Source organism: Entelurus aequoreus, linkage group LG18 (assembly GCF_033978785.1).
Source record: "Entelurus aequoreus isolate RoL-2023_Sb linkage group LG18, RoL_Eaeq_v1.1, whole genome shotgun sequence".
In the NCBI taxonomy this organism is placed as follows: Eukaryota; Metazoa; Chordata; class Actinopteri; order Syngnathiformes; family Syngnathidae; genus Entelurus; species Entelurus aequoreus.
In genome coordinates, this window is record NC_084748.1 from 17,303,587 (window position 1) to 17,329,765 (window position 26,179).

The following is a 26,179-nucleotide window of genomic DNA, read 5'->3' on the forward strand; positions in this document are numbered from 1 at the left end:
ACTAAATGGTAACACCCGAATAAGTTTTTCAACTTTTTTAAGTCGGGGTCCACGTTAATCAATTCATGGTAAAGTTACATTGTTTAATGCATCCAGCGGGGCATCACAACAAAATTAGGCATAATAATGTGTTAATTCCACCACTGTATATATCGGTATCGGTTGATATCGGAATCGGTAATTATGAGTTGGACGATATCGGAATATCGAATATCGGCAACAAAGCCATCAAGGACATCTCTAAAAAAAAAACTAATTATTTGGGGGTAAAAAAGAACAATCCTAAAAATAAAGAAAATAAATTTACTTTATTTTGAAGCTTAGACATTTTTGTTAAAGTTATTCCTGTGAGAAATTTAATCTCACATAACTTTTTTTACTTTGAAAAAAAACATTAATACAGCAATTTGTGGATGATTACCTCTTTTTTCATGAAAACATACCACTTTATTGTTATAAGATTAGGACTACCATTATCCTTGGAAGAAAACCAATTGTAAGATTGATGTAATATCCTATTTTTCACAGCATTTTTCCTAATTGTCGGACAGTAACAACTATTACAACAACTACTACTACAAATAAGGATAGGAATACGAATTAGAATAAGAATAAGAATACGAAGAATACGAAGAAGAATACGAAGAAGAATACGAAGAAGAAGAAGAGGAAGAAGGAAGAGGAAGAAGAAGAAGAAGAAAGAAGAAGAAGAATACGAAGAAGAAGAGGAAGAAGGAAGAGGAAGAAGAAGAAAGAAGAAGAAGAAGAAGAAGAAGAAAGAAGAAGGAAGAAGAGGAAGGAAGAAGAAGAAGAAAGAAGAAGGAAGAAGAGGAAGGAAGAAGGAAGAAGTACAAGTACAAGAAGAAGAAGAAGAAGAAGAAGAAGAAGAAGAAGAAGAAGAAGAAGAAGAAGAAGAGAATAATTGTATTGGAATGAAATGTAAGAAAATAAGTACCACCTTTTTTTATGAAAAAACATTGAAATTGCTGTTACGATTGCAACCTTTTCAAAGTTGTGGTTGGCTTCTTTTTACACTTTATGAAATCTAAAAAAAAAGTTCAGTTTATGGTGGCCACAGTTTGACCCAGGAACAGATTACTGTGTTTCCATGATTTCCACTGGGAGAAATAGTTTGGCTGATTAGTTTTTGTGAGTAAGATGGCTGCCGTGTTGCCTTGATTGTCATCCATTGACTTGTTCTACTTAACATTCAGTCTTTGCCTTCCTCTTACCTCTCCCCTACTTCCTCCCCTTTCCTTCCTTACCCCAAAGTTCCCACTCCTTTTCTCGTTGACATTCCACTCACACGTTCTCCCGTTAATCCATCCTTGCAATAATACCACCCCCCACCTCCGACTTCCTTTCCTGGCTACTTATTATCAGCGTATTTCCCCCGCCCTCACCTGGATGATGATGCTGTAGTTGGCCTGGGAGAAGAGAGGCGGGTTGTCGTTGACGTCGGAGATGTCGATGTTAATGATGGCGGTGCTGGAGAGAGGCGGCGCTCCGTTGTCGGAGGCCAGTACCGTCAGCGTGTAGCCAGAGGTCTGGGAAGAAGGAAGGGATCGTGACGCATAACAATTAACTTAACAAAGCTGAGCCGAGCGAGGGTCCTTACCTGCTCTCTGTCCAACTGGCGGCCCACTTTCAGCTCGCCACGCAGTGGGTCCATGATGAAGGGGCTGCCGCTGTTGCCGCCCACGATAGTGTAGCGCACGTGGTCGTATGACGGCCCGTCAGCATCCTCAGCCACCACCTTCACGTCACAAACACATTATTAAAAACTTAAGTTTTACACATAACAATTATCTACATTTTTATATATATTTTTTTATTATTAAACTCATCTTGTTAAAAAAAGTTTGAAAATTACAAAAATACAAAAATTCAAAATATGTTTGGATAAAACAATTACCGTAATTTCCGGACTATAAGCCGCTACTTTTTCCCCTCGTTCTGGTCCCTGCGGCTTATACAAGGGTGCGGCTTATATACGGCCTGTTCTTCTCCGACACCGACGAAGAGGATTTCGGTGGTTTTAGTACGCAGGAGGAAGACGATGACACAATGATTAAAGACTGACTTTTCATATACCGGTAGGCTGGTTATTTTGATAACGTACAGGCGAGCACTTTGTATTACTTTGCACCGTTGTATTATTTGTACTCTGCACGAATGCTGTTCGCCATGTCAAAGATGTGAACGTTTGATTGAATGATTGAAAGATTTATTGTTAATAAATGGGACGCTTTGCGTTCCCAAACAGTCATCTCTGTCCCGACAATCCCCTCCGTGGTAACAGGAACCCCTATATACTACGCTAATTACACATCAAAACCCTGCGGCTTATAGTCGGGTGCGGCTTATATATGGAGCAATCTGTATTTTCCCCTAAATTTAGCTGGTGCGGCTTATAGTCAGGTGCGGCTTATAGTCCGGAAATTATGGTAAATAAATATTCAATTCAATTATAACTATATGAAAAATATATTTTAAAGATGCAAGTGCTCAAAATTCCAATTTGCGAACAAAAATGATGGCAAAATAATGGCAGGTTATAGTAATTTTAGTATTACTATAACTACTATTACTACCAACACTTCTACTACTATTACTACTACTAATAATAATAATAATAATATTAATAAAACATTTTTATTGAAATGAAATGTAGTAAAACATGTATATTACTAAACTACTAAATTAATACTCATTATAATAATAATAATAATAATAACAACATAATTGTATTTAAATGAAATGTAGGAAAACATGTATATTACTAAACTACTACATTAATACTCATTATAATAATAATAATAATAACCAAAAACATGCACCTGGGGATAGGTTGATTGGCAACACTAAATTGGCCCTAGTGTGTGAATGTGTGTGTGAATGTTGTCTGTGATGGCCCTGCGATGAGGTGGCGACTTGTCCAGGGTGTACCCCGCCTTCCGCACGAATGCAGCTGAGATAGGCTCCAGCACCCACCGCGACCCCAAAAGGGACAAGCGGTAGAAAATGGATGGATAATAATAACAATAATAATAATAACATAATTGTATTTAAATGAAATGTAGGAAAACATGTATATTTTATCAACAGATTCCAATTATATTCTGAAGTCTGAAGCATACAAAAAAATATATATTCTTACAGATGCAAAAGTAATGATTTATTTTGAGGGGAAAAATTGTGCGATGTACTTTTTTTTTTTTTGGTTGTTGTTTTTTAAGATAAGAATACATTTACAATTAAAGAGGTAGCAATTGAAATATTTTTTGGATTTAATGATGGTGACACACTTATTAAAAATACAAAATACATTAAAAAGTGCATTACTATTTTATTTAGTATTACAAAGGTTTAATGTATATGAATGCTAATTTTATTTGACATTAACATGGTCTAATTGTAGTCAAATAGCTACTACTTTTATTAATAATAATTTAAAAATGTAAATTTAAATAACATTTAGGACAACATCTATAGCGTATTTAAGTCAATTTTAATTAAATTCTTAAGAATTGTACATGCTTATAAATGCAATAATTATGATTTTTAGGGAACAAAACTTGTGATGTGCTTTTCTTGGGTTATTCTTATTTAAGGTATGAACAAAATTAAAAAGATAAAAATGTAAAGATGTTTTCAATTTAATGATGGTGGGAAAATTGTTGAAAAATACCAAGTATACATTAAAAAGTCAATTACTATTTTGATTAGAGAGAAAATGTATTTGAATGCAATTTTTTTTTTACTCAAAATAAATATTCCTAGATTGTAGCCCAATAACTAGTTTTTTCTCCCCCTTATGTTTTCAGTTTGCTAGGAATATCTTGTGTATGATTATAAGTGTATTATTTGGTGCGCCTGAGGCATTATGGGGGGTTTCATGAGTAAAGCATCATACTTTGAACAAAGCCGTATGAGGATGAGTGTCAGACGTCGCATGACAACAAAAGGTGCAGTGAGCGTGAATGGAAAAAAGCTTTAGTCCTAAATTAGCTTCGCCAGCAGATGGGGATTAGCCACAGGTGCTGCTATGTGATAGCTAACAAAAAGACACCGAGGAGGTAAACAAACTGACACTTTTAGCTTTGACTTCATGCACTTGTATGCTAATTAGCTTCACAAGACAGCCAGCAGTGGGGCCGTCCTTAAAGATGCTGTTTACGTGTCAAACCCCTCACCGTCAACACGGTCCTTCCTGGCTCGGCGTCCTCGCCGACCACGGCCGTGTAGATGTCCTGGCTGAAGGCGGGCCTGTTGTCGTTGACGTCTGTCAGGTTGATGTTGACGGTGGCCATGTCACTGAGAGGCGGGGAGCCGCCGTCCGTGGCCTCAACGGTGATGTAATATTCGTGAGAGACCTCGTAGTCCAGCGGCTCGATCACGAAGACGTCGCCTGACGACAAAAAGGGCGGTCAAAGAGATAGGATAAAGATGGTGACTTTAATACCTGCACAAGCCAACCATCAACATCAACATCTAACATACATGTTTTTGTAATAAGGACAATTTTGCATCTTTTACAAATAACATGTATGTTGTTTTGTTCAAATTATCAACGTTTATGTCAAACCAACATACAGTAGTGTTTTTGTAGACAAAGACATTTCTGCCTTTTACGGGAAACAAAACTAATTAATGTTTTTTCGTACAAATCAAACAAGTTTACAGTCTTTAACAAATCTAACGTATCTGTTTTTGTAACAAAGACAATTTTGCATTTTTCCACAAACAAAACTTAAGTTTTTTGTAAAAATGATAAATGTTTAAATTCTTTATTATTATTATTATAGAGGTTTATTTGAAATAGGGACAGATACAAAAACATAGACATCTGGAACAGTTATCCAATGTATGCATCATAGTGTTTGTAGCCAAAGCTAATTTACAACACTTGTCCCCAACAACAACAACAACACAGATCCAACATCATTAAAATAGGAAAATAAAAATTAGAATGAGTCGATAATAATGATAATAGTAATAATACAGACAAAGTGCAGACTAGATAAAAGCCAATAATAATAATAATAACACAGACAAAGTGCAGACTAGACAAAAAACAATTATAATAATAATAACACAGACAAAGTGCAGACTAGATAAAAACCAATTTTGTCAAACTAACAAACAGTGGGTGTTTCTGTAGGCAAATATATATTTGCATCTTTTACGAAAAAAACTAACCAATGTTTTTTCGTACAAGTTTAGAGTATTCAACAAATCAAATGTATGTTTTTGTAAAAAAAAAAAAAACTAAGGAAAATTTTGCATCTTTTACAAAAAACAAACATATTTTTTCATACAAATTAAACAAGTTTTTTTGTAGAGCAAGACAATTTTGCTTCCTTAATGCAATGTTTTTGTTAAAGTTTCACAGTCTTCAACAAATAACTTTAACAAAGACTTTTTGCTCCGTGTCATAAGACAGGTGCAACATTATCTTATGTTTTTAATAACGACAGATCATGAAGCTAACTTACGTGTATGTTGCTTCCATTCGTGTAGATAGAGTGGCACGCACATAAAAAGCGACCAAACAACTAAAAAAAAAAACATGATGTAGCTTTCTTCTTGTTAGCGTGATGTTAAAGACAATGTACACTTCATTGCACATGTAATATATCACTATATCAATGATTAAATGCTTTATAATGCCACAAGAGTTTTGCAGCGGCACATGCGCTTTAGGCACTTAAACTTGCGAAAGATTTTCCTTGGCTCTTTAGTGCGCGCTGATTTTAGAAATAATGTACACTTCACTGCACATGGAATATATCACCATGTTGCTGATTAAATATTTTATAATTCTATGAGTGTTCGGTTTCAGCAGCACAGGCGTGCATGCTAAAGAACAAGATTCATAATGTTCTCAGGGCTTTGTGTACATAACGCAGACTGGTTTTAAAGATAATGTACATGTCATTGTACGTCTAGTACAGGGGTCGGCAACCCAAAATGTTGAAAGAGCCATATTGGACCAAAAATACAAAAAAAAAATCTGTCTGGAGCCGCAAAAAATTAAAAGCCATATTACATGTGTCATGAGATATAAATTTAATTAAGATGACTTAAAGGAAACTAAATGAGCTCAAATATAGCTACAAATGAGGCATAATGATGCAATATGTACATATCGCTAGCCTAAATAGCATGTTAGCATCGATTAGCTTGCAGGCATGCAGTGACCAAATATGTCTGATTAGCACTCCACACAAGTCAATAACATCAACAAAACTCACCTTTGTGCACAACGTTAAAAGTGTGGTGGACAAAATGAGACAGAAAAAGTGGCATAAAACACGTCCTAGAAAGTCGGAGAAATGTATACATGTAAACAAACTATACGGTGAGTTCAAGGACCGCCAAAATAAGTAGGACAAAACGGCGCTCGCCAAATACTCGAATGAGTGAAGCATATTTAACATAAACAGTGCGATTTATAACAATTAGGGAGGTTTGTGTCATGTTTGTCCTCCTACAGAAACCATACTAAAACAAAAAAATAGATTTTTTTCCCCCTCATCTTTTTCCATTCTTCATACATTTTTGAAAAATCTCCAGAGAGCCACTAGGGTGGCGCTAAAGAGCCGCATGCGGCTCTAGAGCCGCGGGTTGCCGACCCCCGGTCTAGTATATTAAAATAAACATAATGGAGGCGTGATGCCACCAAGTCACGCTGTTGTTGCTTTTTCCAGGCTTCTGATTGGACAAAATGTGTATGCGTTTTTGAAACTCTCCATGTTCGTGTGGACATGGCCTTAGGGGTCTGCAACGTGCGGCTCTTTCATGCCTCTGCCCTGGCTCCCTTTGGCTTGCTTTTGACACAAAATGTCAATAAATAACGGCTATTTAATTTTAATTAATTCTATTTTCTTTAGTTACTTTATTTTAATGTTACAGTTGTTATTTTGGAGAGTTCTGTGATCTCGTAATATAAAAATGACATTGACGGAAAATACGACATTTAATGCTTCATGGACAGATGAATTTGCCTTCACTGTTGACGAGGTTGGTTCATGTGTGTGCTTAATATGTGGGGAGTAAATAGGAAACAACAAAACAAATCAAATGTTTAGGACATATCCAGAACAAACACACAGCATTTAGGAAAGCATACCCAGCTGGAGATGACCGAAAAAAGAGTAGTTTTGGAACTTCTGCGGGAAGCTGATCAGAGCAAATAAAACGTGTTCTTTGTCAAGTGTAGTAAAACTATAAGTGCCGTTATCTTCATTTTAGGGGTCAAACTGAGTTTGCGGCTCTCGTGGGTTTTATTTGGTGGGAAATGGGCTCAAATGGCCCTTTGGATGGTGAAGGTTGCAGACCCCTGCCTGAGACCAACGTAAAGTACGTTTTTTTCGCAGTCATCAAACACAGCGTAATTTTTTTTCCAAAAAAAAAACAATTTTCCACAGATGTTTTTGTAAAAACGAATCAAGTTTGCATTGCACAAATTTTAGGAAAAAATCAAGCCGATTTTCTAAAGGTTTTCTAAACATACAATTCAGTCCAACGAAGCTTACATACATTTACTCAAGCATTATTCCGTCTTAGACCAACCTAAAGCACGTGTTTTCCCAATCATCAAATATAGCGTAAATATATTTTTTTTAAACAATTTTCAACAAATTTATCGTGGATGTTTTTGTAAAAACGAATGAAATATGCAATGCACATAGTTTAGGAAAAAAACTAGCGGATTTGATTTTTTTTGCCGTAAACATACGATTTAGCCCCCATGTGTCAAACTCAAGGCCCGGGGGCCAGATCTGGCCCGCCACATCAATTTGTGTGGCCCCTGAAGGGGTGGAATTCATAAGTGTTAATAAAGTACCTTATCTTTTTTTAATAAATGTATTACAAAAATAAATGCACTGTGTGCAATTACATAGATTTACACTTTAATCATCTCTAATAATAAAACAACATTTTTTATCATCATACATTTCAAAACAATGTTTTTGTTCAAATAAAGATAAATACTTAAATATCTGCTTGACTTATGATTTCAATCCAACAAATTGTTCATGCAAACATTTTACAGTAACACTTTTTACAGTAAAGTCAACTTTTGTACCATTATTCAATATACCGTATTTTTCTGATTATAAGTCGCAGTTTTTTTCATAGTTTGGCCAGGGGTGCGACTTATACTCTGGAGTGACTTATGTGTGAAATTATTAACACATTACCGTAAAATATCAAATAATATTATTTAGCTCATTCACGCAAGAGACTAGACGTATATCAGCAATCGTCACACACACACGTCAACGGATTTAGCGATTAGGAGTGACAGATTGTTTTGGTAAACGTATAGCATGTTCTATATGTTATAGTTATTTGAATGACTCTTACCATAATATGTTACATACCAGGCACGTTCTCAGTTGGTTATTTATGCGTCATATAACGTACACTTATTCAGCCTGTTGTTCACTATTCTTTATTTTAAATTTCCTTTCAAATGTATATTCTTGTGTTGGATTTTATCAAATAAATTTCCCCAAAAAATGCGACTTATACTCTAGTGCAACTTATATATGTTTTTTTCCTTCTTTATTATGCATTTTCGGCCGGTGCGATTTATACTCCGGAGCGATTTATAATCCGAAAAATACGGTACAGTAACAATACACTAAAAACACAACAATCGAAGATTTTACAATATAAAAAACTAGCATGAATTTTTCCGTAAAAACATAGTGGTGCCGTTTTTCTATTCCATTTCATTTATTCCGATTACTTTTTTATTTTATATGCTGTAAAAAAAAATGCAAATACTATGGTAAAATTGAGCTGACAGTATTTAACAGTACAATCTAAAGATTTTGTTTTGTACATCGTACATAAAAAAAGACATAATAATCAAATACATACACAATTATACACGTTTTATATATACACACTTATATTCCTACTGTATATATTATTCACTGTTAAAAGCGGCCCTCTGAGGGCAACCATAACTGCGATGTGGCCCTCAATAAAAAGGAGTTTGACACCCCTGATTTAGCCCAATGAATCTTACATATATTTACATTACAGATGTCCGATAATATCGGACTGCCGATATTGTCGGCCGATAAATGCTTTAAAATGTAATATCGGAAATTATCGATATCGGTTTCGAAAAGTAAAATGTATGACTTTTTAAAACGCCGCTGTATAGAGTGGTACACGGAGGTAGGGAGAAGTACAGAGCGCCAATAAACCTTAAAGGCACTGCCTTTGCGTGCCGGCCTAATCACATAATATCTATGGCTTTTCACACACATAAGTGAATGCCACGCATACTTGGTCAACAGCCATACAGGTCACACTGAGGGTAGCGTATAAACAACTTTAACACTGTTACAAATATGCGCCACACTGTGAATGACAAACACATTTCGGGAGAACATCCGCACCATAACACAACATAAACAAATACCCAGAACCCCTTGCAGCACTAACTCTTCCGGGACGCTACAATATACACCCCCCCCGACCCCCCTCCCACACACACACACACACACACACCTCAACCCCGCCCACCTCAACCTCATCATGCTCTCTCAGGGAGAGCATGTCCCAAATTCCAAGCTGCTGTTTTGAGGCATGTTTAAAAAAAAAATGCACTTTGTGACTTCAATAATAAATATGGCAGTGCCATGTTGGCATTTTTTTCCATAACTTGAGTTGATTTATTTTTGGAAAACCTTGTTACATTGTTTAATGCATTTAGTGGGGCATCACAACAAAATTAGGCATAATAATGTGTTAATTCCACGACTGTATATACCGGTATCGGTTGATATCGGAATCTGTAATTAAGAGTTGGACAATATTAAAATATCAGATATCGGCAAAAAAGCCATTATCGGACATCTCTAATTTACATAAACACTATTCAGACTTCGACAGAATTTTTCGCAAACATAGCGCAAATGTTTTTCTAAATAATTTAGGCGGCCACAACTTTTCCAACAATATCTCTTCACAAATATGGTTACAGTACGTGAAATTCGCCAAATGCGAGCAGTACCTGTGTGCGGATCCACGCTGAACATGCCGTGCTCGTTGCCGCTGATGATGCTGTAGGCGATCTCCCCGTTCGCCTCGATGTCACGACTGGCCGCCTGCACCCTGAGGACTTGGGTGCCCACGGCCACGTCCTCGGACACGGTGGCCGTGTATTCCCGATGCTCGAAGACGGGCGGATTGTCGTTGATGTCCAGGACGGAGACCACAACGTGGCACACCGAGGAGAGGCGGAGCGAGCCCTTGTCGCTAGCGCGGGCCTTCAGCTCGTACGCGGCCTGCACCTCGCGGTCCAGGGGGCGCTCCAGGCTTATTATTCCCGTCAGCTCGTCAATGGAGAAGAAGCCATCAGCGGAATCCATCAATGAATAGACGATGTCGCTGTTGATGCCTGGGAGGAGAAAAAAAAAAAGGACATGATGCTGAAGACTGATGTCAAATAAACAGCTTGAATGTTTAAACACAGCGCGTGCTGATGCATATCGATCGACACATTGATTCCTGAATGATTTTGCTTTCACTCTGAACATCAATCTTATAAACAGCAGCTGTGATGCCCAACAAAAATCTGGTCATCAGTCACATCCTCCCACTAGCAGCATGCTCCCCACCAACCAGACAGAGATAGATCACAATAATAATCATAATGCATTCTAGCAGGTGCCCCCTCTAATTTGGAATATGCCATTATGTTGTCATTTATTAGCCTAGCGCCTCATCCTGCGCGACTATCATTATCACGACCCATGCAGAGAAACATGTTTACGACGTCTGAGTCCATCCCCGCTGACTTTGGCGGAATAAAAAACAACCGTTTCCCGGGTTGACTGTGAATGTGGATTTGATTATATCCTGACCATAAATGTAGGACAACAATAGGTTAGTATTTTCTTCGGTCATATTTTTTTGTTTACATTTGACTACGTAACTTACCGTATTTTCCGGACTATAAGCCGCACCCACTAAATTTTAGAAGGAAAAGTATTTTTTTTATCGGTCGATAAATGCTTTAAAATGTAATATCGGAAATTATCGGTATCGGTTTCAACCTCCTGATTTTCCCGGGAGACTCCCGAATTTCAGTGCCCCTCCCGAAAATCTCCCGGGGCAACCATTCTCCCGATTTTCACCCGGACAACATTATTGGGGGCCTGCCATAAAGGCTCTGCCCTTAGTGTCCTCTACAACCTGTCGTCACGTCTGCTTTTCCTCCATACAAACAGTGTGCCGGCCCAGTCACATAATATATGCGGCTTTTACACACACATTAGTGAATGCAAGGCATTCTTGGTCATACAGGTAACACTGAGGGTAGCCGTATAAACAACTTTAACACTGTTACAAATATGCGCCACACTGTGAACCCACACCAAACAAGAATGACAAACACATTTAGGGAGAACATCCATTTTTTTTCCATAACTTGAGTTGCATTTGTTCTCTTATTTTGGAAAACCTTGTTTTTTATTGATTGATTGAAACTTGTATTAGTAGATTACACAGTACAGTACATATTCCGTACAATTGACCACTAAATGGTAACACCCGAATAAGTTTTTCAACTTCATTAAATCGGGGTCCACGTTAATCAATTCATGGTAAAGTTACAATGTTTAATGCATCCAGCGGGGCATCACAACAAAATTAGGCATAATAATGTGTTAATTCCACGACTGTATATATCGGTATCGGTTGATATAGGAATCGGTAATTAAGAGTTGGACAATATCGGATATCGGCAAAAAAGCCATTATTGGACACCTCTATATTTGTTTTCATATATTAGCCGCACTAAATTTTAGAAGAAAAAACTTTTTTTTCATATATTAGCCGCACCGGACGATAAGCCGCAGATATATACCGGTACATTGTAAAAAGAGATATTTACATAGAAAAATTATGTATATGTTTTTTTACATACCTTAATTGATTCCAAACCGTGCCTGTAACACGGCAGTAAAACGGCTGATCAAACAAAACAGAAAAGTCAATAATTTCTTTATTCATCCATTATGAGAAAAATAAGATTTTCTACTTTTTAATAAGGTTGAAGATCTTTATCAGGATTCTTTTCACAACTTTGAGTTTGAACAGTTTCTTAAAATGTTAAATTGTTTGATTTCTTTACTTAATCCATTCCATAGATTAGCAACACCTTTGTATAAGCCACAGAGTACAAAGCTGGGGGAAAAAGTAGCAGCTTTTAGTAAAACAAATATGTCCCTTAAGGAATTGTTTGCATCGGAGTAGTCCAACAATATTTTAATGCTAATGGCCAACATGCTAACATCCACCATTTTAGCGGCCTGTGTTAATTATTATGGCAACATCTGGAGACATAGGGGACAGGTGCTTAAGTGATATAGCCTAACAAAATGGTTGTAAAATGACAGCATGCTAATTGTTGCAAATCTAACATATAGCGAGATAACTTGAGAAAGGAGGCAGGATATTACATCAAGCCTACAAATAATGACGCCGGGTAAAATGCAAAAATGCGAACAGTCATGTACAAACCCCGTTTCCATATGAGTTGGGAAATTGTGTTAGATGTAAATATAAACGGAATACAATGATTTGCAAATCATTTTCAACCCATATTCAGTTGAATATGCTACAAAGACAACATATTTGATGTTCAAACTGATAAACTTTTTTTTTTTTGCAAATAATCATCAACTTTACAATTTGATGCCAGCAACACGTTTTTTTTACCTAATCTAATTTGTCATTATTTTATACTTCTGTTGTGGCCCAAAAAAATAAGAAAAATACTGTATTAATTAGAAAAAATATATATTAAATTTGTAAAAAAAAAAAAAAAATAAATAAATAAAAAATTATTTTGTGTTAAATAAATAAAATATATAATTTTACAATGATTTTCAGATAATATACAAATGATATGCAAAAATATACAAAATACTTAAATTAATAACATTAAAATATATAAATACTGTAAATACCAACAAAAAATACTTAGTTACCTGATAAAATAAATGAATATATACATAAACAAAATAATTAACAATAGCAAAAACATTTATAAATAAAGGTAATCACTTGAAATGCCTAATACATATAAATTATACACAAACTAGTTTAACTGTAACATCAATGACTGTTAGAACTTAATAAAAAACATCCCAAATAAAATAATCTTGTGGAGTATTCTAGCCTTGCTAACTACAAAGTGATGTTTAGATAAACATGTCAATGTTTTGCTTGTACAAAGACGTTGTACATATTTGTAGGGCAAGATGGTAGACACAGCAACATGATATCAGCAAAAGAAGTGCGATAAAAGCCGAATCAAATACCGGAATGTGGACTTGCTGAACTTTATCCTAGATCAAGGTCAATCATGCAGACTGTCTGTCTTGTTGACGGGCCGACCTCAGAGACACTAACGGCGCCCACGTGGCTAACAATCAAACACGTTAACAGCATGAGCCGGGAAGGAGAGGTCCACATTGGGATGACGTGTCAAATAGTGAAGGACGATAACAAGCTTTTTTTCTCCTAAGGAGGAGTGCATGAAACCTGAAGAATTGACAATAGCTGGCGACTGGTCCAGGGTGTACCCCGCCTTCCGCCTGAATGGAGCTGTGATAGGCTCCAGCACCTCCCGCGACCCCGAGAGGAACAAGCGGTAGAAAATGGATGGATGGATAAGAGTGCAGTCAAACTAGAGTGCACTACTCAACTTCCGCCTGGTGAGGCGCTGTTGAGTCTGTCTCAACATGTCCAAAGAAGAAGAGTATGACGTTAGCTATGTTGGATGTCCAAACGTAACATTATTTTGCTTAATGAAGCAAGAGTTTAGGACATTTAGAGAGACGTTTTCTTGTAAAAAAAAAAAAAAAAAAAGACTGAATTAATTAAGTTAGCATTCATTCATGTCATAATCGTTCAAAGGAACTTTGTCAAACTCCCTGAAGTCGTACAATTTGTAGTTTTACCAAAAATAAATGTCATAAGTCACACAAAAAAATGGATTTCGAGCAATAGACAAGGAAATCCAGTGGCCTAGTGGTTAGAGTGTCCGCCCTGAGATCGGTAGGTTGTGAGTTCAAACCCCGGCCGAGTCATACCAAAGACTATAAAAATGGGACCCATTACCTCCCTGCTTGGCACTCAGCATCAAGGGTTGGAATTGGGGGTCAAATCACCAAAAATGATTCCCGGGCGCAGCCACTGCTGCTGCCCACTGCTCCCCTCACCTCCCAGGGGGTGAAAGAGGGGATGGGTCAAATGCAGAGGACAAATTTTACCACACCTAGTGTGTGTGTGACAATCATTGGTACTTTACTTTTACTTTAAATATCCAACATCGCCATACACATGTTAGCAAACTCGTTTTATGGCGGTTAACTTCTTTTACACGTGTTTGACAATTAGGAATGTTACAAAAATTAGATAAAGAATGCCTTGGTTTTCCGCCCTCAAAGCTAAAACAAGCCAGCTAAGATATCCGTGTGTTTCTGTGTATTTAAGTCTCATTTAAATCATAAACAAAAAGCAGGAATGGATTTTTATTTAATAACGTTTTCCCTTGAAGGAAAAAAATACAACTTTATTTTTTAGTCTTGATGGCCACAGTTTGACCCTGGAACAGATGATTTCTATTTCTTATTTTTCCTTAGGAAAAACAAATGGACACAATTAGAGTTAATGGATTTTCAACTAGATTTAAATGCATGTTTAGTGCATTTATTGTATTAGACAGTGGCAAAGACATTAATAAACTATGATGGCCGTGCTCCAAACATGTAAATTAAATGCATTTTTTTCCCCCATTCGGCTTGAAGAGAGGTAAGAATTCCATTAGAGTGTAATGAGCTTTTTAATTTTAGAGGGTTTGCTCATTCATGAAATTCCCCTCACTGCTTATTGTCACTAATGTGTAACGGAAAGATAACGGCCTTTGCACAGGGACACAGCCTACATACTTAATGCATGTGGAATAATGGCTTTTTCTTGACGTAAGATTTGAATGCAACGTCAAAAGGGCAGCTATTAACAAGATTGCTCAGTAAAATATGTTCCAAAACCAAAGTGATCAATTTGGAAGCCTTTAGGGGTCCAAAAGTTGTTAAAAACAAAGTTTTTAGATGCAATTATACAATAACAGTAGAAGTAACTGTAGCTAATTTAGTATAGTAAAGGGAATAATAATACATCATAAAACATTTCAGGACCCTTTTAAATGGCCTTATTTTTTTATATATTTTACTTGAAGCCTGCATAAAAAAAACGTATAAAACTGTAGATAAAAGTTTTGGCCTTCTAACAAACATCTGGACAAAGCAGAATGTCATAAAATTTTTTTAAAAAAGAGCAGCCATCAATTTTTATGGACATATTTCATCAAATTTTAAAGGACATTTTACTGTCATCTGCTGCCTGTAAAAACACAACCATGAAGACCATTTCTTACCGCTGTCGGCGTCGCTGGCCTGCAGTCTGGCCACCAACGTCCCCGTCTCGGTGTTCTCGAAGACGGGGAAGGCGTATGGGTCGGCCGAGAACTCCGGAGCATTGTCATTGACGTCGCGCACGGCAATGTGGACGTCGGCCTCGCAGTAGCGCCCGCCACCGTCCACTGCCCGAACTTTGAACCTGTGCTCGTCCTGCTCCTCGCGGTCCAGCGGCTTAAATGTCTTCAACTCGCCTGCGATGGAAAACGTGGAAAAAAATTATTACACACGTTTAACACAGGTGATTGATGTCTTTTCCTCTCATTCATTAACAAAATGTCCTTTATTTTGTGCAGGAAAATACATGAATAATTTAAATATGACACAATTAATTATGTATTAAAACATCCATTAATTAATCCAACTATGAAATATATTATAATAGAACTACAGTGCTAAAATAAATTAAAATAAATTATTTTTTATCAACATCCATTAATTAATCCAATAATTAAATATAATATATTAGAACTACGGTGCTAAAATTAATTTAAATAAATTAAATTATTTATCAACATCCATTAATTAATCCAAGTGTGAAATATATTATAGTAAAACTAAATGTATTTTTAATTGTAATGTTTTTATTGTATTTTATTTTAAAATGTGTATTGACAAATAGTGATTATTTATATATTAATAAAACATTTTAAAAAATCATTAATAATTAATAAATCATCCATTAATTAATTCAAGTGTAAAATGTATCATATTAAAACCAATGTGCTAAAATGCTATAATGAAATGTACTGACAAATTATATAATTATGAATAAAAATGATTAATATTTATCAAACCATTGACTAACTAATCCAAGTTCGAAATATACAATATTAAAACTACTGTGCTAAAATGAAATACATTGACGAATAAATATTTTTTTTCAAACGTGAATAGAAAAGGTGTTAAGATTTACTATAATATTCATTGAGTAGGAATAAATGAATTATTTAAATTCTAAAGACATGTCGTGTTTTAAATAACGTCAAACATACATGGTAACTTGCATTTTAAGTGGTAAGAACAAAAGTTAATACATTAAAAATAGTTAAATATGTTGCTGCACTTCTATTTAGAGGCGTTTTATTTAGACTTGTTGCCCTATTTATTATTTTTTAAATTTTGGACCCTATTTCCATTGAAATTGTGCGTCAAATGGGCTTTGTTTCGCAGTCCAGAAGTTCAACATATATTTAATATATAATATATTTTATACAAGCAAAACTGTGAAAATTCAAACTGCATTAAATGCATCAGTCGCACCTTTAACAAACAACCGCAGTGTAGGATTATGAGGGCCTCCTGTAACGGTAGCGGGACTTTTTAGATCAAGGGTAGCAAGATAATGAAACGCTGCTGCAAAATGGAGACTGTGGAGTGTAATATGATAAAAATAAAAAAATTAGCCAAAAGGTCCCAACATATTGCAGCTAAATTTGACTTCATAATAAATCTGCATTATTTGAATAAAATACATGTAGAGAGAGGTCAACTCCTATTGTTTCCGCCCTTCTTTATTTCCAAGTAGCCAGCATGTGATTTAAGGACTCTCCCAGAAGGCATTATTTGCAGGCAGCAAGTACTATAGCAGTCATAAATTCAACCTAAGTGTGCAACTCTGAATTTTAGTGCCGCCTTGGTCCTTTTTTTTTTTTTTTTTTTACTTCTTAGTGGCCCTGCAGGGATACCGTCCCGGCTCGCTGCACACAAAAAAATAATGAACTAGTAAATAAATAACTGGGCACGAGGGTGTTGTGGTTGGCTCCATGCAAGCCGACGTCCTCATGTGGAATACCTCCAAGACAAAGAAACTTGTGCGGAACTGTAGATTAATGGAACTGAGTGATAATGGAGCGCATGACTCGGCTGCAACCAGCAGAGGCGCTGTTGTTTCAGAAGAACAACATGGTGCAGCTTAATTATGCTGAGTATGACACAGGCATATAAACAGGAGTTCAGAACATTCAGGGATCTTCCCATCATGTAGGTATAGCGGGACCTTGATTTACGAACCCCTCTATTTGCGAACTTTTTTGATGTACAAACTTTTAAATCGAGCCTAATGTGCCTTTGTGTGCGAACCATGTCTCTGTGTACCAACGCTTCATTCATTTATTTTGTGTTCCGCATGCAGGCAAAAAGCAAGGCGCAACCATTTAGTGAGGAGGCGGAGCCCTCTACGTCACTTTCTGAACATTGCAGTACAGTCAGTCATTAATCAGAGCTTTATTGTGTGTGCCTTTTTTCTGTGTTTTTTTTCCATTTCACCAGCATGACCAGTACAATAATGACGCTCACAAGTATGAAATAATTCACGAAGCAGGCTTTTTTAATTGTGATGAGACTTTTCTGGAAAAATATACCAGAGCAGACATTATTCACAGGTGAGAAAAGACACTACCTCTCATTCAGCGGCAGACATTACCTTTCCTTCATCGGCAGAAGCGCGCACACACATCCCCCCTCACCCCCTTTCTTCTCTCTCCCTGTCTACTGCTTTCTCTTCAGCTCCTTTGCTGATGTTAATGTTGATGGATTGTACTTTTTCAAATGTTCATTAGTATGGCAATATGGTTGTTTAAGTTTGGCAATCTGTGATTTCTGGTCATTTGTGAGGGCACCCTAGTAACTTCTGTGTTTGTGTTGGCTGAGCAGCGCGTACAGCACAGTTCAACTTGTTCTTTTGACTTGTTAATAAATATAAAGTTGCTCCATTACCCCATTGTTATGTCTGTTTAATATGCAGTATCGTATACCACATTATATTGTCTTCAAAGTGTACAAACCTTACCTAAAATATGGACCTTTGTGGGGGCTGGAACCCATTATTCATATTTATATTGTTCCTTATGGATACATTTGCTTTACTATACGATTTAATAAATCTAGGTTCCACTGTATATAGCCAAATCCTAACCTGTGTCGGAGTCCATTAAGAAGAGTTCAGATCCGGCTCCCTGCAGCTCGTAGAATATTTGAGCGTTGGAGCGGATGTCGGCGTCTGTGGCCGAGACTTGCAAGATGAGTCGGCTGGCTGGGGAATCCTCGGGGACACTCTCGCTGTAGAGGGACTAGGAGAGGAAGGACAGTCAAGTGAGAAAGAGAACATACCGGGATCAGGTGCTAAAAATATATGAGGAAAAGTGTATTTACCTTCTCACACACGGGACTGTTGTCGTTGGCGTCCAGCACCTTAACCTCCACCACCGCCTTGGCAGTGAAGATGCCGTCGCTGGCGGTGATGTTAAGGAGGTAGTTGTCCTTGGTCTCACGGTCCAAGGGCTTTCGGACGGACACCTTCCATTCATTCTGGATATGTTCTATGGCAAACTGTCCAAGGGGGTCCCCTGCTGTGTGAGGGGATGAAAAGAAATGTAAAGCTTTAGAAGGATGGAGAACCGTCTTTTACTTTTAAACAGCAGGAGGCAAACTCAAACATTCTTAAAGATAATTAGTTCCTTTCACACAGAATGTAAATGCTGGTGTTATTCCACCTTTTTTAAACCTGCAGGTATTTTTCTGCATAAACAGCGCCAACAAGGAAAGTCAATTCGGAGCAAATATCATAGCATCTTCTCCTGCCCTGTTGTGTTGAAAGTAATTGTCACAGTCCGACAAGTGTTTCATAGGTCGCATCAGATGCTGATGTCAAAGAAAAGCACAAGGAGACTGCAGACCTCCGCCAGGCCCTACCTCCAGCAGAATCAAAAAAGGGGAAGCCTCTGCCTTTTTTTCTGTGGGTGGAGGCGAGACCGCTCACATACACACACAAACACACAGAAGTAAAAGCTTGTAATGTAAGGAAAATGATGCAGATCATCCCCAAAATGTAATCAATTGTTCCTTATCCCATCTCGGACATTTCCTGAAGGTTAGATGAAAATCTGCTCATGAATTTTTGAGCTATAAATAGCGGGGGGAAACGGAGTCTGTCATGCACTATCTTTGATGGGCCTGGTTAGCACCGTGCATGGCAGCTCCCGCCATCAGTGTGTGAATGTGTAAATGTGTGTGTGTGTGAATGGGTGAATGTGGAAAATAGTGTCAAAGCGCTTTGAGTTCCTTAAAAAGGTAGAAAAGCGCTATACAAGTACGACCCATTTACCATTTACCATCTTGGTGTCCGCGGGGCTAGGGGGGGGAAAACGGAGTCTGTCATGCACTATCTTTGATGGGCCTGGTTAGCACCGTGCATGGCAGCTCCCGCCATCAGTGTGTGAATGTGTAAATGTGTGTGTGTGTGTGAATGGGTGAATGTGGAAAATAGTGTCAAAGCGCTTTGAGTTCCTTAAAAAGGTAAAAAAGCGCTATACAAGTACGACCCATTTACCATTTACCATCTTGGTGTCCACGGGGCTACTAGCATGCGCACACACAAATGTTGAAGCTTGTAAACAGAAGGTAACATAGTAGAAATAATCCTGATCAGGCCAGAAATCTAAACAACTGTTCCTTATCCCATTCGAGACATTTCATGAAAGTTTCTTTCAAATACGGCAATACGTTTTTAGACTAGAATGGAATAGAATAGAAAGTACTTTATTGATCCCTGGGGGAAATTCAGCATCACAGTTCGCTCACAATAGACAATAATAATAATAAATAATATAATATATTATATATAAACACTACCGTTCAAAAGTTTGGGGTCACCCAAACAATTTTGTGGAATAGCCTTCATTTCTAAGAACAAGAATAGACTGTCGAGTTTCAGATGAAAGTTCTCTTTTTCTGGCCATTTTGAGCGTTTAATTGACCCCACAAATGTGATGCTCCAGAAACTCAATCTGCTCAAAGGAAGGTCAGTTTTGTAGCTTCTGTAACGAGCTAAACTGTTTTCAGATGTGTGAACATGATTGCACAAGGGTTTTCTAATCATCAATTAGCCTTCTGAGCCAATGAGCAAACACATTGTACCATTAGAACATTGGAGTGATAGTAGCTGGAAATGGGCCTCTATACACCTATGTAGATATTGCACCAAAAACCAGACATTTGCAGCTACAAAAGTCATTTACCACATTAGCAATTTATAGAGTGTATTTCTTTAAAGTTAAGACCTGTTTAAAGTTATCTTCATTGAAAAGTACAGTGCTTTTCCTTAAAAAATAAGGACATTTCAATGTGACCCCAAACTTTTGAACGGTAGTGTAATATATAATATATGAATAATATAAATATATTCTACATATATTCTACATTTTTGAGTTATAACGCAAATTAGGCACGTTAAACGATAAATTGTATGAATTATTAACCGTGTTTTAAATTAAAATGATTGAAAAACCATGATTAATAACCACACTCATGAACCCGCTAGCTATCCTAAATGCTAACATAAATACAAAAGATGATCTTTCTCCATTAAGAAACATACCCCAATCTAAATTTGGATGAACACATTGCTACCTGAGCAAATAAGCTAAACTACAGTATTTAATGTTTCTTCTGCCAAAAAACTATATTAAGTGTGTATTTATTTAATCATTTTTAAATAAAAGTTGGTTGGAAATGTTCAGTGTTTGTGTAAGTACTTTTTGAGCACCTTCAACGATATAATGATAACGTGATCATTTTGGTCACAATAACCATCATAGGAGATCAGCCATGTGTGCATTTTACACAGAATCGGGGCATGAATGCGCATATGTTCACACAACCATACGGCAAAAGGCAATCAGATGAGATACTTTTTAGACAATAGCAATCACCAACAACACAGCAGGGCGGAAGGAATGTCAAGACTCCGGTCCCGGCATTAGGCAATACGCTTTCACACAAACACCGCCCGCCTCTATTACAACTACAACACCACTTTCGAAACCAGGAAATTACCAGGTCCACCCCCTATTCAGTGTAGGGTCTTTTCGTACGGAACCGCAACATGACAAAGAGTCTGGCTTTTCAGGGCTGTGTGAAAGGGGTTAGTGTTATGTAGCATAAGCGGTCTTTCTGTGTCACTAATAAAAACTCACCTGTTATGAAGTAGTTGACTTGTTTGTTGATGTCCTCTGAGTCATCATCAGTGGTGCTGAGGATGGCGATCACCCCGCTGGGAGGAGGGTCGTCCTCGCTGACCGTGCCCTTGTAGACCTCCGCGGTGAAGCGGGGCGGGTTGTCGTTGATGTCGGCGACCGTCACTTCCACTCTGGTGTCGGTCACGTGCTGGACTTTATCGCCCTGGTCCGTGGCGAGGACGACGACGGCATACTCGGCAAGCTTTTCACGGTCCAGCTCTTTCAAAGTGGTCAACCAGCCGGTTTGGCTGTTGATGGCAAAAAGTTCAGAGATGTCCTGGGAGTTCTGCTTAGGGTCGAGGCTGTAGACCAAATGCCCGTTGGTGCCGGAGTCCAGGTCGGTGGCTTTGACTTGGATTACCTGCGCTCCACTTGGGAGGTTCTCCACCACAACTGCCTGGTAAGGGTCAGACTCAAAGACGGGCTTGTTGTCATTAAGATCCTTTACTTGTATGTTTACGTTGACAGATGCGGCTATCTCGTAGCTTTCATGCTTGGTTTGTGCTCGCAAGGTGAGCTGGTACCATTTAGTAGTCTCGTGGTCAAGGCTTTTCTGAAGCTTCAAGGCCCCGGTGTCTCTATCCACAACAAACACCTCATTCTCATTGCTCTCTGGCGTGTTGCCGTTCACAAGGCTGTACAAAAGTAGCTGCTCGCTCTCTGCCTGCAGAACATCAATCTCTGTGCCGATGGGAAGGTCTTCAGCAACTGTGTAGCGGTAATGAGGTTCAGAAAACTTGGGAATTGGCGTCTCGGGCGTTACGATGCGTATGTAAACCTGGACAACTGTATGCTTGGGTGGATTTCCAGTATCTTTTGCCTTAACAAAGAACGCATAGAGGTCGCCTTCAAGGCCAATGAGAGTCTCTTTTGTTACGATGACCCCGGTGGTTTGATGGATTTCAAAGTTTTCCTCCACATTTCCCACGTCTGCTTCAATGGAGTACTCTATGTCGGCGTTGCTTCCCTCATCCATGTCTGAGGCGGCAACCTTAACCACCGACGTTCCCCTTGGGACATCTGATGCGATGGTGACTTTGTACTCAGCTGCCCTAAACTGTGGGGCGTTGTCATTAACGTCTGTTAAAACAACATTGACAGTGCAAAAGGCCACTTTTCCGCCTCCGTCTTTAGCCATGAGCGATATTGGAATGACTTTTTCTACGGAGTTCTCACGGTCGAGACTTTCCAAGGTGAACACTTCTCCGATGTCACTCACAGAAAACTTGTCCTTTGCTACGTCATTGACAATGTGGTACGTTATTTGCCCGTAAATGCCTTCGTCATCATCTGTCGCTTTAGCCTCTGCCACCAAGGTCCCTGAAGGTGAGTTTTCCACGAGTTCCACTGCGTATTCCACCTGAAAGAAGGTGGGGTTGTGGAAGTTGGCGCCAATGACTGTGACCACAACAAGGGCTGAGCTTCTAAAAACCCCATCTGACACAGAAACATTGAGATTGTACAGGGGCTGCATGTGCGGCCTGCGGTGGTTGGAAATGACGATAGCGCCCCTCTGTTTGTCAATAGCAAAGTTCTGATCGTCATTTCCAGAGATGATGGCAAACTCCAGCTTTTTGGAGTCAGAGCTGTCAGCGTCCGAGGCCTGGACTTGGGTGACAAAGTGTCCACGTGAGGCTAACTCGCTGATGGTCGCCTCGTAAGTGGGTTCTGCAAACATAGGAGCGTTGTCATTTAGGTCGGTGACGTCAACTGTCACTATGACGTCGCGAGAGAGGGAGGGTACTCCTCCATCGGTGGCACGGACCCTCAAATTGTGCTGTTGGATCTCCTCATGATCCAGCACTTGGGCTGTGGAGATAATTCCTGTTTGACGTTCTATTGTGAAATAATCTGAGCTCTTTCCTTTTTCCTCTACCAACTGAAAAAATATTTCTCGATTATTGCCAGTATCATCATCTTTGGCATACACCTGTAGGACCGACGTGCCGATGACAGAAGCCTCGGAAATGTTGGCATGGTAGGACTTTGACAGGAACACTGGGGCGTTATCGTTTATGTCCTCCAGGATGATGTCAACAAAAACCTCTGTGTGTGCCCCTGTCAGCGAGTCAGTGGCTCTTACATTTAATTTATAGGCCGGATGCATCTCAAAGTCCAAAGGTTGGACAACGTGGAGAACGCCTGTGTTGAAATCGATGGAAAACTGTTTGAAGGGATCTCCCTCAGAGATAGTGTAAACAATGCGAGGTCCTTCAGAATCAGTGGCCTGCACATGCAGGACAGGTGTGTGCACCTGAATGTTTTCAGGGATTTCAATGTTATAAAATGGTTTCTCAAACACAGGCATGGCTTTGTTCACTACTCTTATTGGGACTTCCACTTCTGAAGACAGCACAGGATCACCGTTATCCCTCGCCACGACAATGACAGCAAAGTCTGTGTCAAGTGATTCTTTGTCAAATGTCTTTTTGATAGATATTTCACCAGAGGGATTGATTTGGAAGTGTTCTGGTTGACCCATTAGTTCGTAGTGGATTTCCGCATTGCGACCCTGGTCCTTGTCGACTGCTGTAACCTGCCGGATGACCTGGCCTTCCTCTGCATCCATCTGGACCAGACCGTGATAGGGGAGGTTGACAAAAATAGGCTTGTTGTCGTTGACATCGTCCACTGTCACGGTTAACAGGACGTGGGCGGCTTCTTCGGACACATCCTCCCTAGTGACCTCAACAACAACATCAAACAAGTCCTGTGTTTCACGATCAAATGCTATTCCAGTGGTTGAAACAACGCCAGATGTTCGGCCTATTTCAAATCGCCTGTCGGGATTCAAGATTCTGTAGAACACAGGCTCGTTCACTTGGTTCCCAACAGCAGCGATTACTTCGAGGGTTTTCTTCTCTGATAAGTTCTCTAAGACTGAGGCTTTGTAGGACTCTCTGGTGAACTTCAGTTTGCTTTCTTTGTTCTCCTTTAAGTTGATCTTGACCGTGGCAACAGTGGCAAATCTTCCATCCGAAACCCTTACTTTTAGTTCGTATCTGCTCCTGAGGTGGGTGACGTTCTGAATGGAAATGACGCCCGTGTTTACATCAATTTTGAATTTTTCACCAATATTACCCTCGGAGATGGAGAACAGAAGTTTGGAGTTGGGTCCAGAGTCCAAGTCTGTGGCGTTCACTTTGATCATTTCAACTCCTTTGTACGTAGGCACCACAATGCTCGCCTCGTAAAGGTCTTGGCTGAACACCGGTGGACAGTCGTTGACGTTGATGACTTCAATTGTCACGTTGGCCGCCGTCTCTGCAAACAGGCGTGGCATTCCCAGGTCGTGAACCTGGACGGTGAAATGGTAAATGCTCCTTTGCTCGTAATCCATAGAGGTTGTGATTCTGACAGCACCAGTACTTGAGTCGATGGCGAAATAGTTAAGGGCGAAAGGCTCGACGATTTGATAGATAAGCATGGCATTGTGGTCGCGATCAGCATCTGAGGCACGGATGACAAAAGGGGTGTTTTCTTGCGTCAGGACAATGCTATTGATGAGAGCGGACTCGCTGATGACTCCTTTGAACTCCCTCTGGAGAAAAATTGGAGCATTGTCATTTTCATCCTTCAGATGAACGACAAGCGTGACGTTACTGGCAAGTCCGGCCATGTTGGTGCCTTGAATGATGAGCCTGTATTGAGCGACGGTCTCGTAGTCTAGCTCTTTCTGGGTCACAACCACACCAGAGTTGGGGTTTATATCAAACACGTTGTTGACGTTGCCGCTTTTGATCTGATAGAAAACGGACGACTGGCTCATGGCTGTGATCAAGCTGACCAAACTTCCCGGGACGGCGGACTCGCTGATGTCAGCGGAGAACTCCTTTTCAGTGAACCTGGGGGCGGCGTTGTCGGAAACCGTCACCAGGATGTGAACGGTGGTGGTGGTCGAGAGAGGGGACACTCCTTTATCTGACGCCTTGACGGCAAGTTCAAACTGGGTCTTGCTGCTGCGATTGAGCTCCTTGGCGACGGTGATGGTTCCGAGGACGGGGTCGATGGCAAAGGAGTTTGCGGTATTTCCTGCAAGAAGGCGGAGAAAACGAGTTTCAGTTAAAGCTGTGGGGATAAACCTGCTTTTAACTCTTTTCTGGCTGGCTAGCAACAACATCACAGCTGAAATTGATAATGGAAAATAGCATGTTCTCTCAGAAGTTAGATTTTGTTTCCTTTAAACAAATTTTTTGCAGCAAGGTTTAAGTTATTTAGGTCACGTTACATGTTAAGTACATGAGGCCATTGACAGACAAAAGTCAGTACTCCACTCACCTTTCAGTAAGCATTATATATTACATCTTGTCAAGGGACAATAATACAGAAATAAACGTGCTTATACTTTGGAGTAGTCAATGCACAGCTTGTATAGCAGTATTGAGTGAAATCTAGTCAACACACAGTCATTACAGCCAAACAATGGCTGCATGTGTTTGATTGTTAGAAAGGTTACAGAGGAGAAAATGGAGGGTGGATCAAATGGTTGACATATTTGGAAAGTCCAGACAAAGCCCTCCTTGGACTTAACTATTCCATTCATGAAAAAGATCCAGTAGGCAGCAGAAGTCAACATGACTCACACATTTTAGCGAGCTGACTTCATTAGCAGTCCTACGCAATGAAAGCCGATCAGTATAA

At 39.0% G+C, this 26,179-nt stretch overlaps 1 protein-coding gene across 12 annotated transcripts in view; it reads right to left on the reverse strand.

Moving 5' to 3' along the window:
• The window catches only part of fat1a (FAT atypical cadherin 1a), a 172,947-nt gene that overhangs the window by 37,515 nt on the left and 109,253 nt on the right, over nt 1-26,179 (reverse strand). For 11 of the 12 annotated variants that reach the window (XR_009821845.1, XR_009821846.1, XR_009821848.1 and 8 more), the window contains 8 exons: nt 21,497-25,570; nt 18,675-18,871; nt 18,439-18,592; nt 15,482-15,715; nt 10,046-10,432; nt 4,197-4,411; nt 1,619-1,756; nt 1,404-1,547 (listed from right to left, as the gene is read on the reverse strand). Coding sequence is in view for 8 of the 12 variants with exons in the window: in XM_062026646.1 (XP_061882630.1) it covers nt 1,404-1,547; nt 1,619-1,756; nt 4,197-4,411; nt 10,046-10,432; nt 15,482-15,715; nt 18,439-18,592; nt 18,675-18,871; nt 21,497-25,570 (5,543 nt within the window). In the remaining 4 variants the exon portion in view is untranslated. The remainder of the gene's footprint in view (nt 1-1,403; nt 1,548-1,618; nt 1,757-4,196; nt 4,412-10,045; nt 10,433-15,481; nt 15,716-18,438; nt 18,593-18,674; nt 18,872-21,496; nt 25,571-26,179) is intronic. The other variant, XM_062026640.1, reaches the window with a different exon arrangement.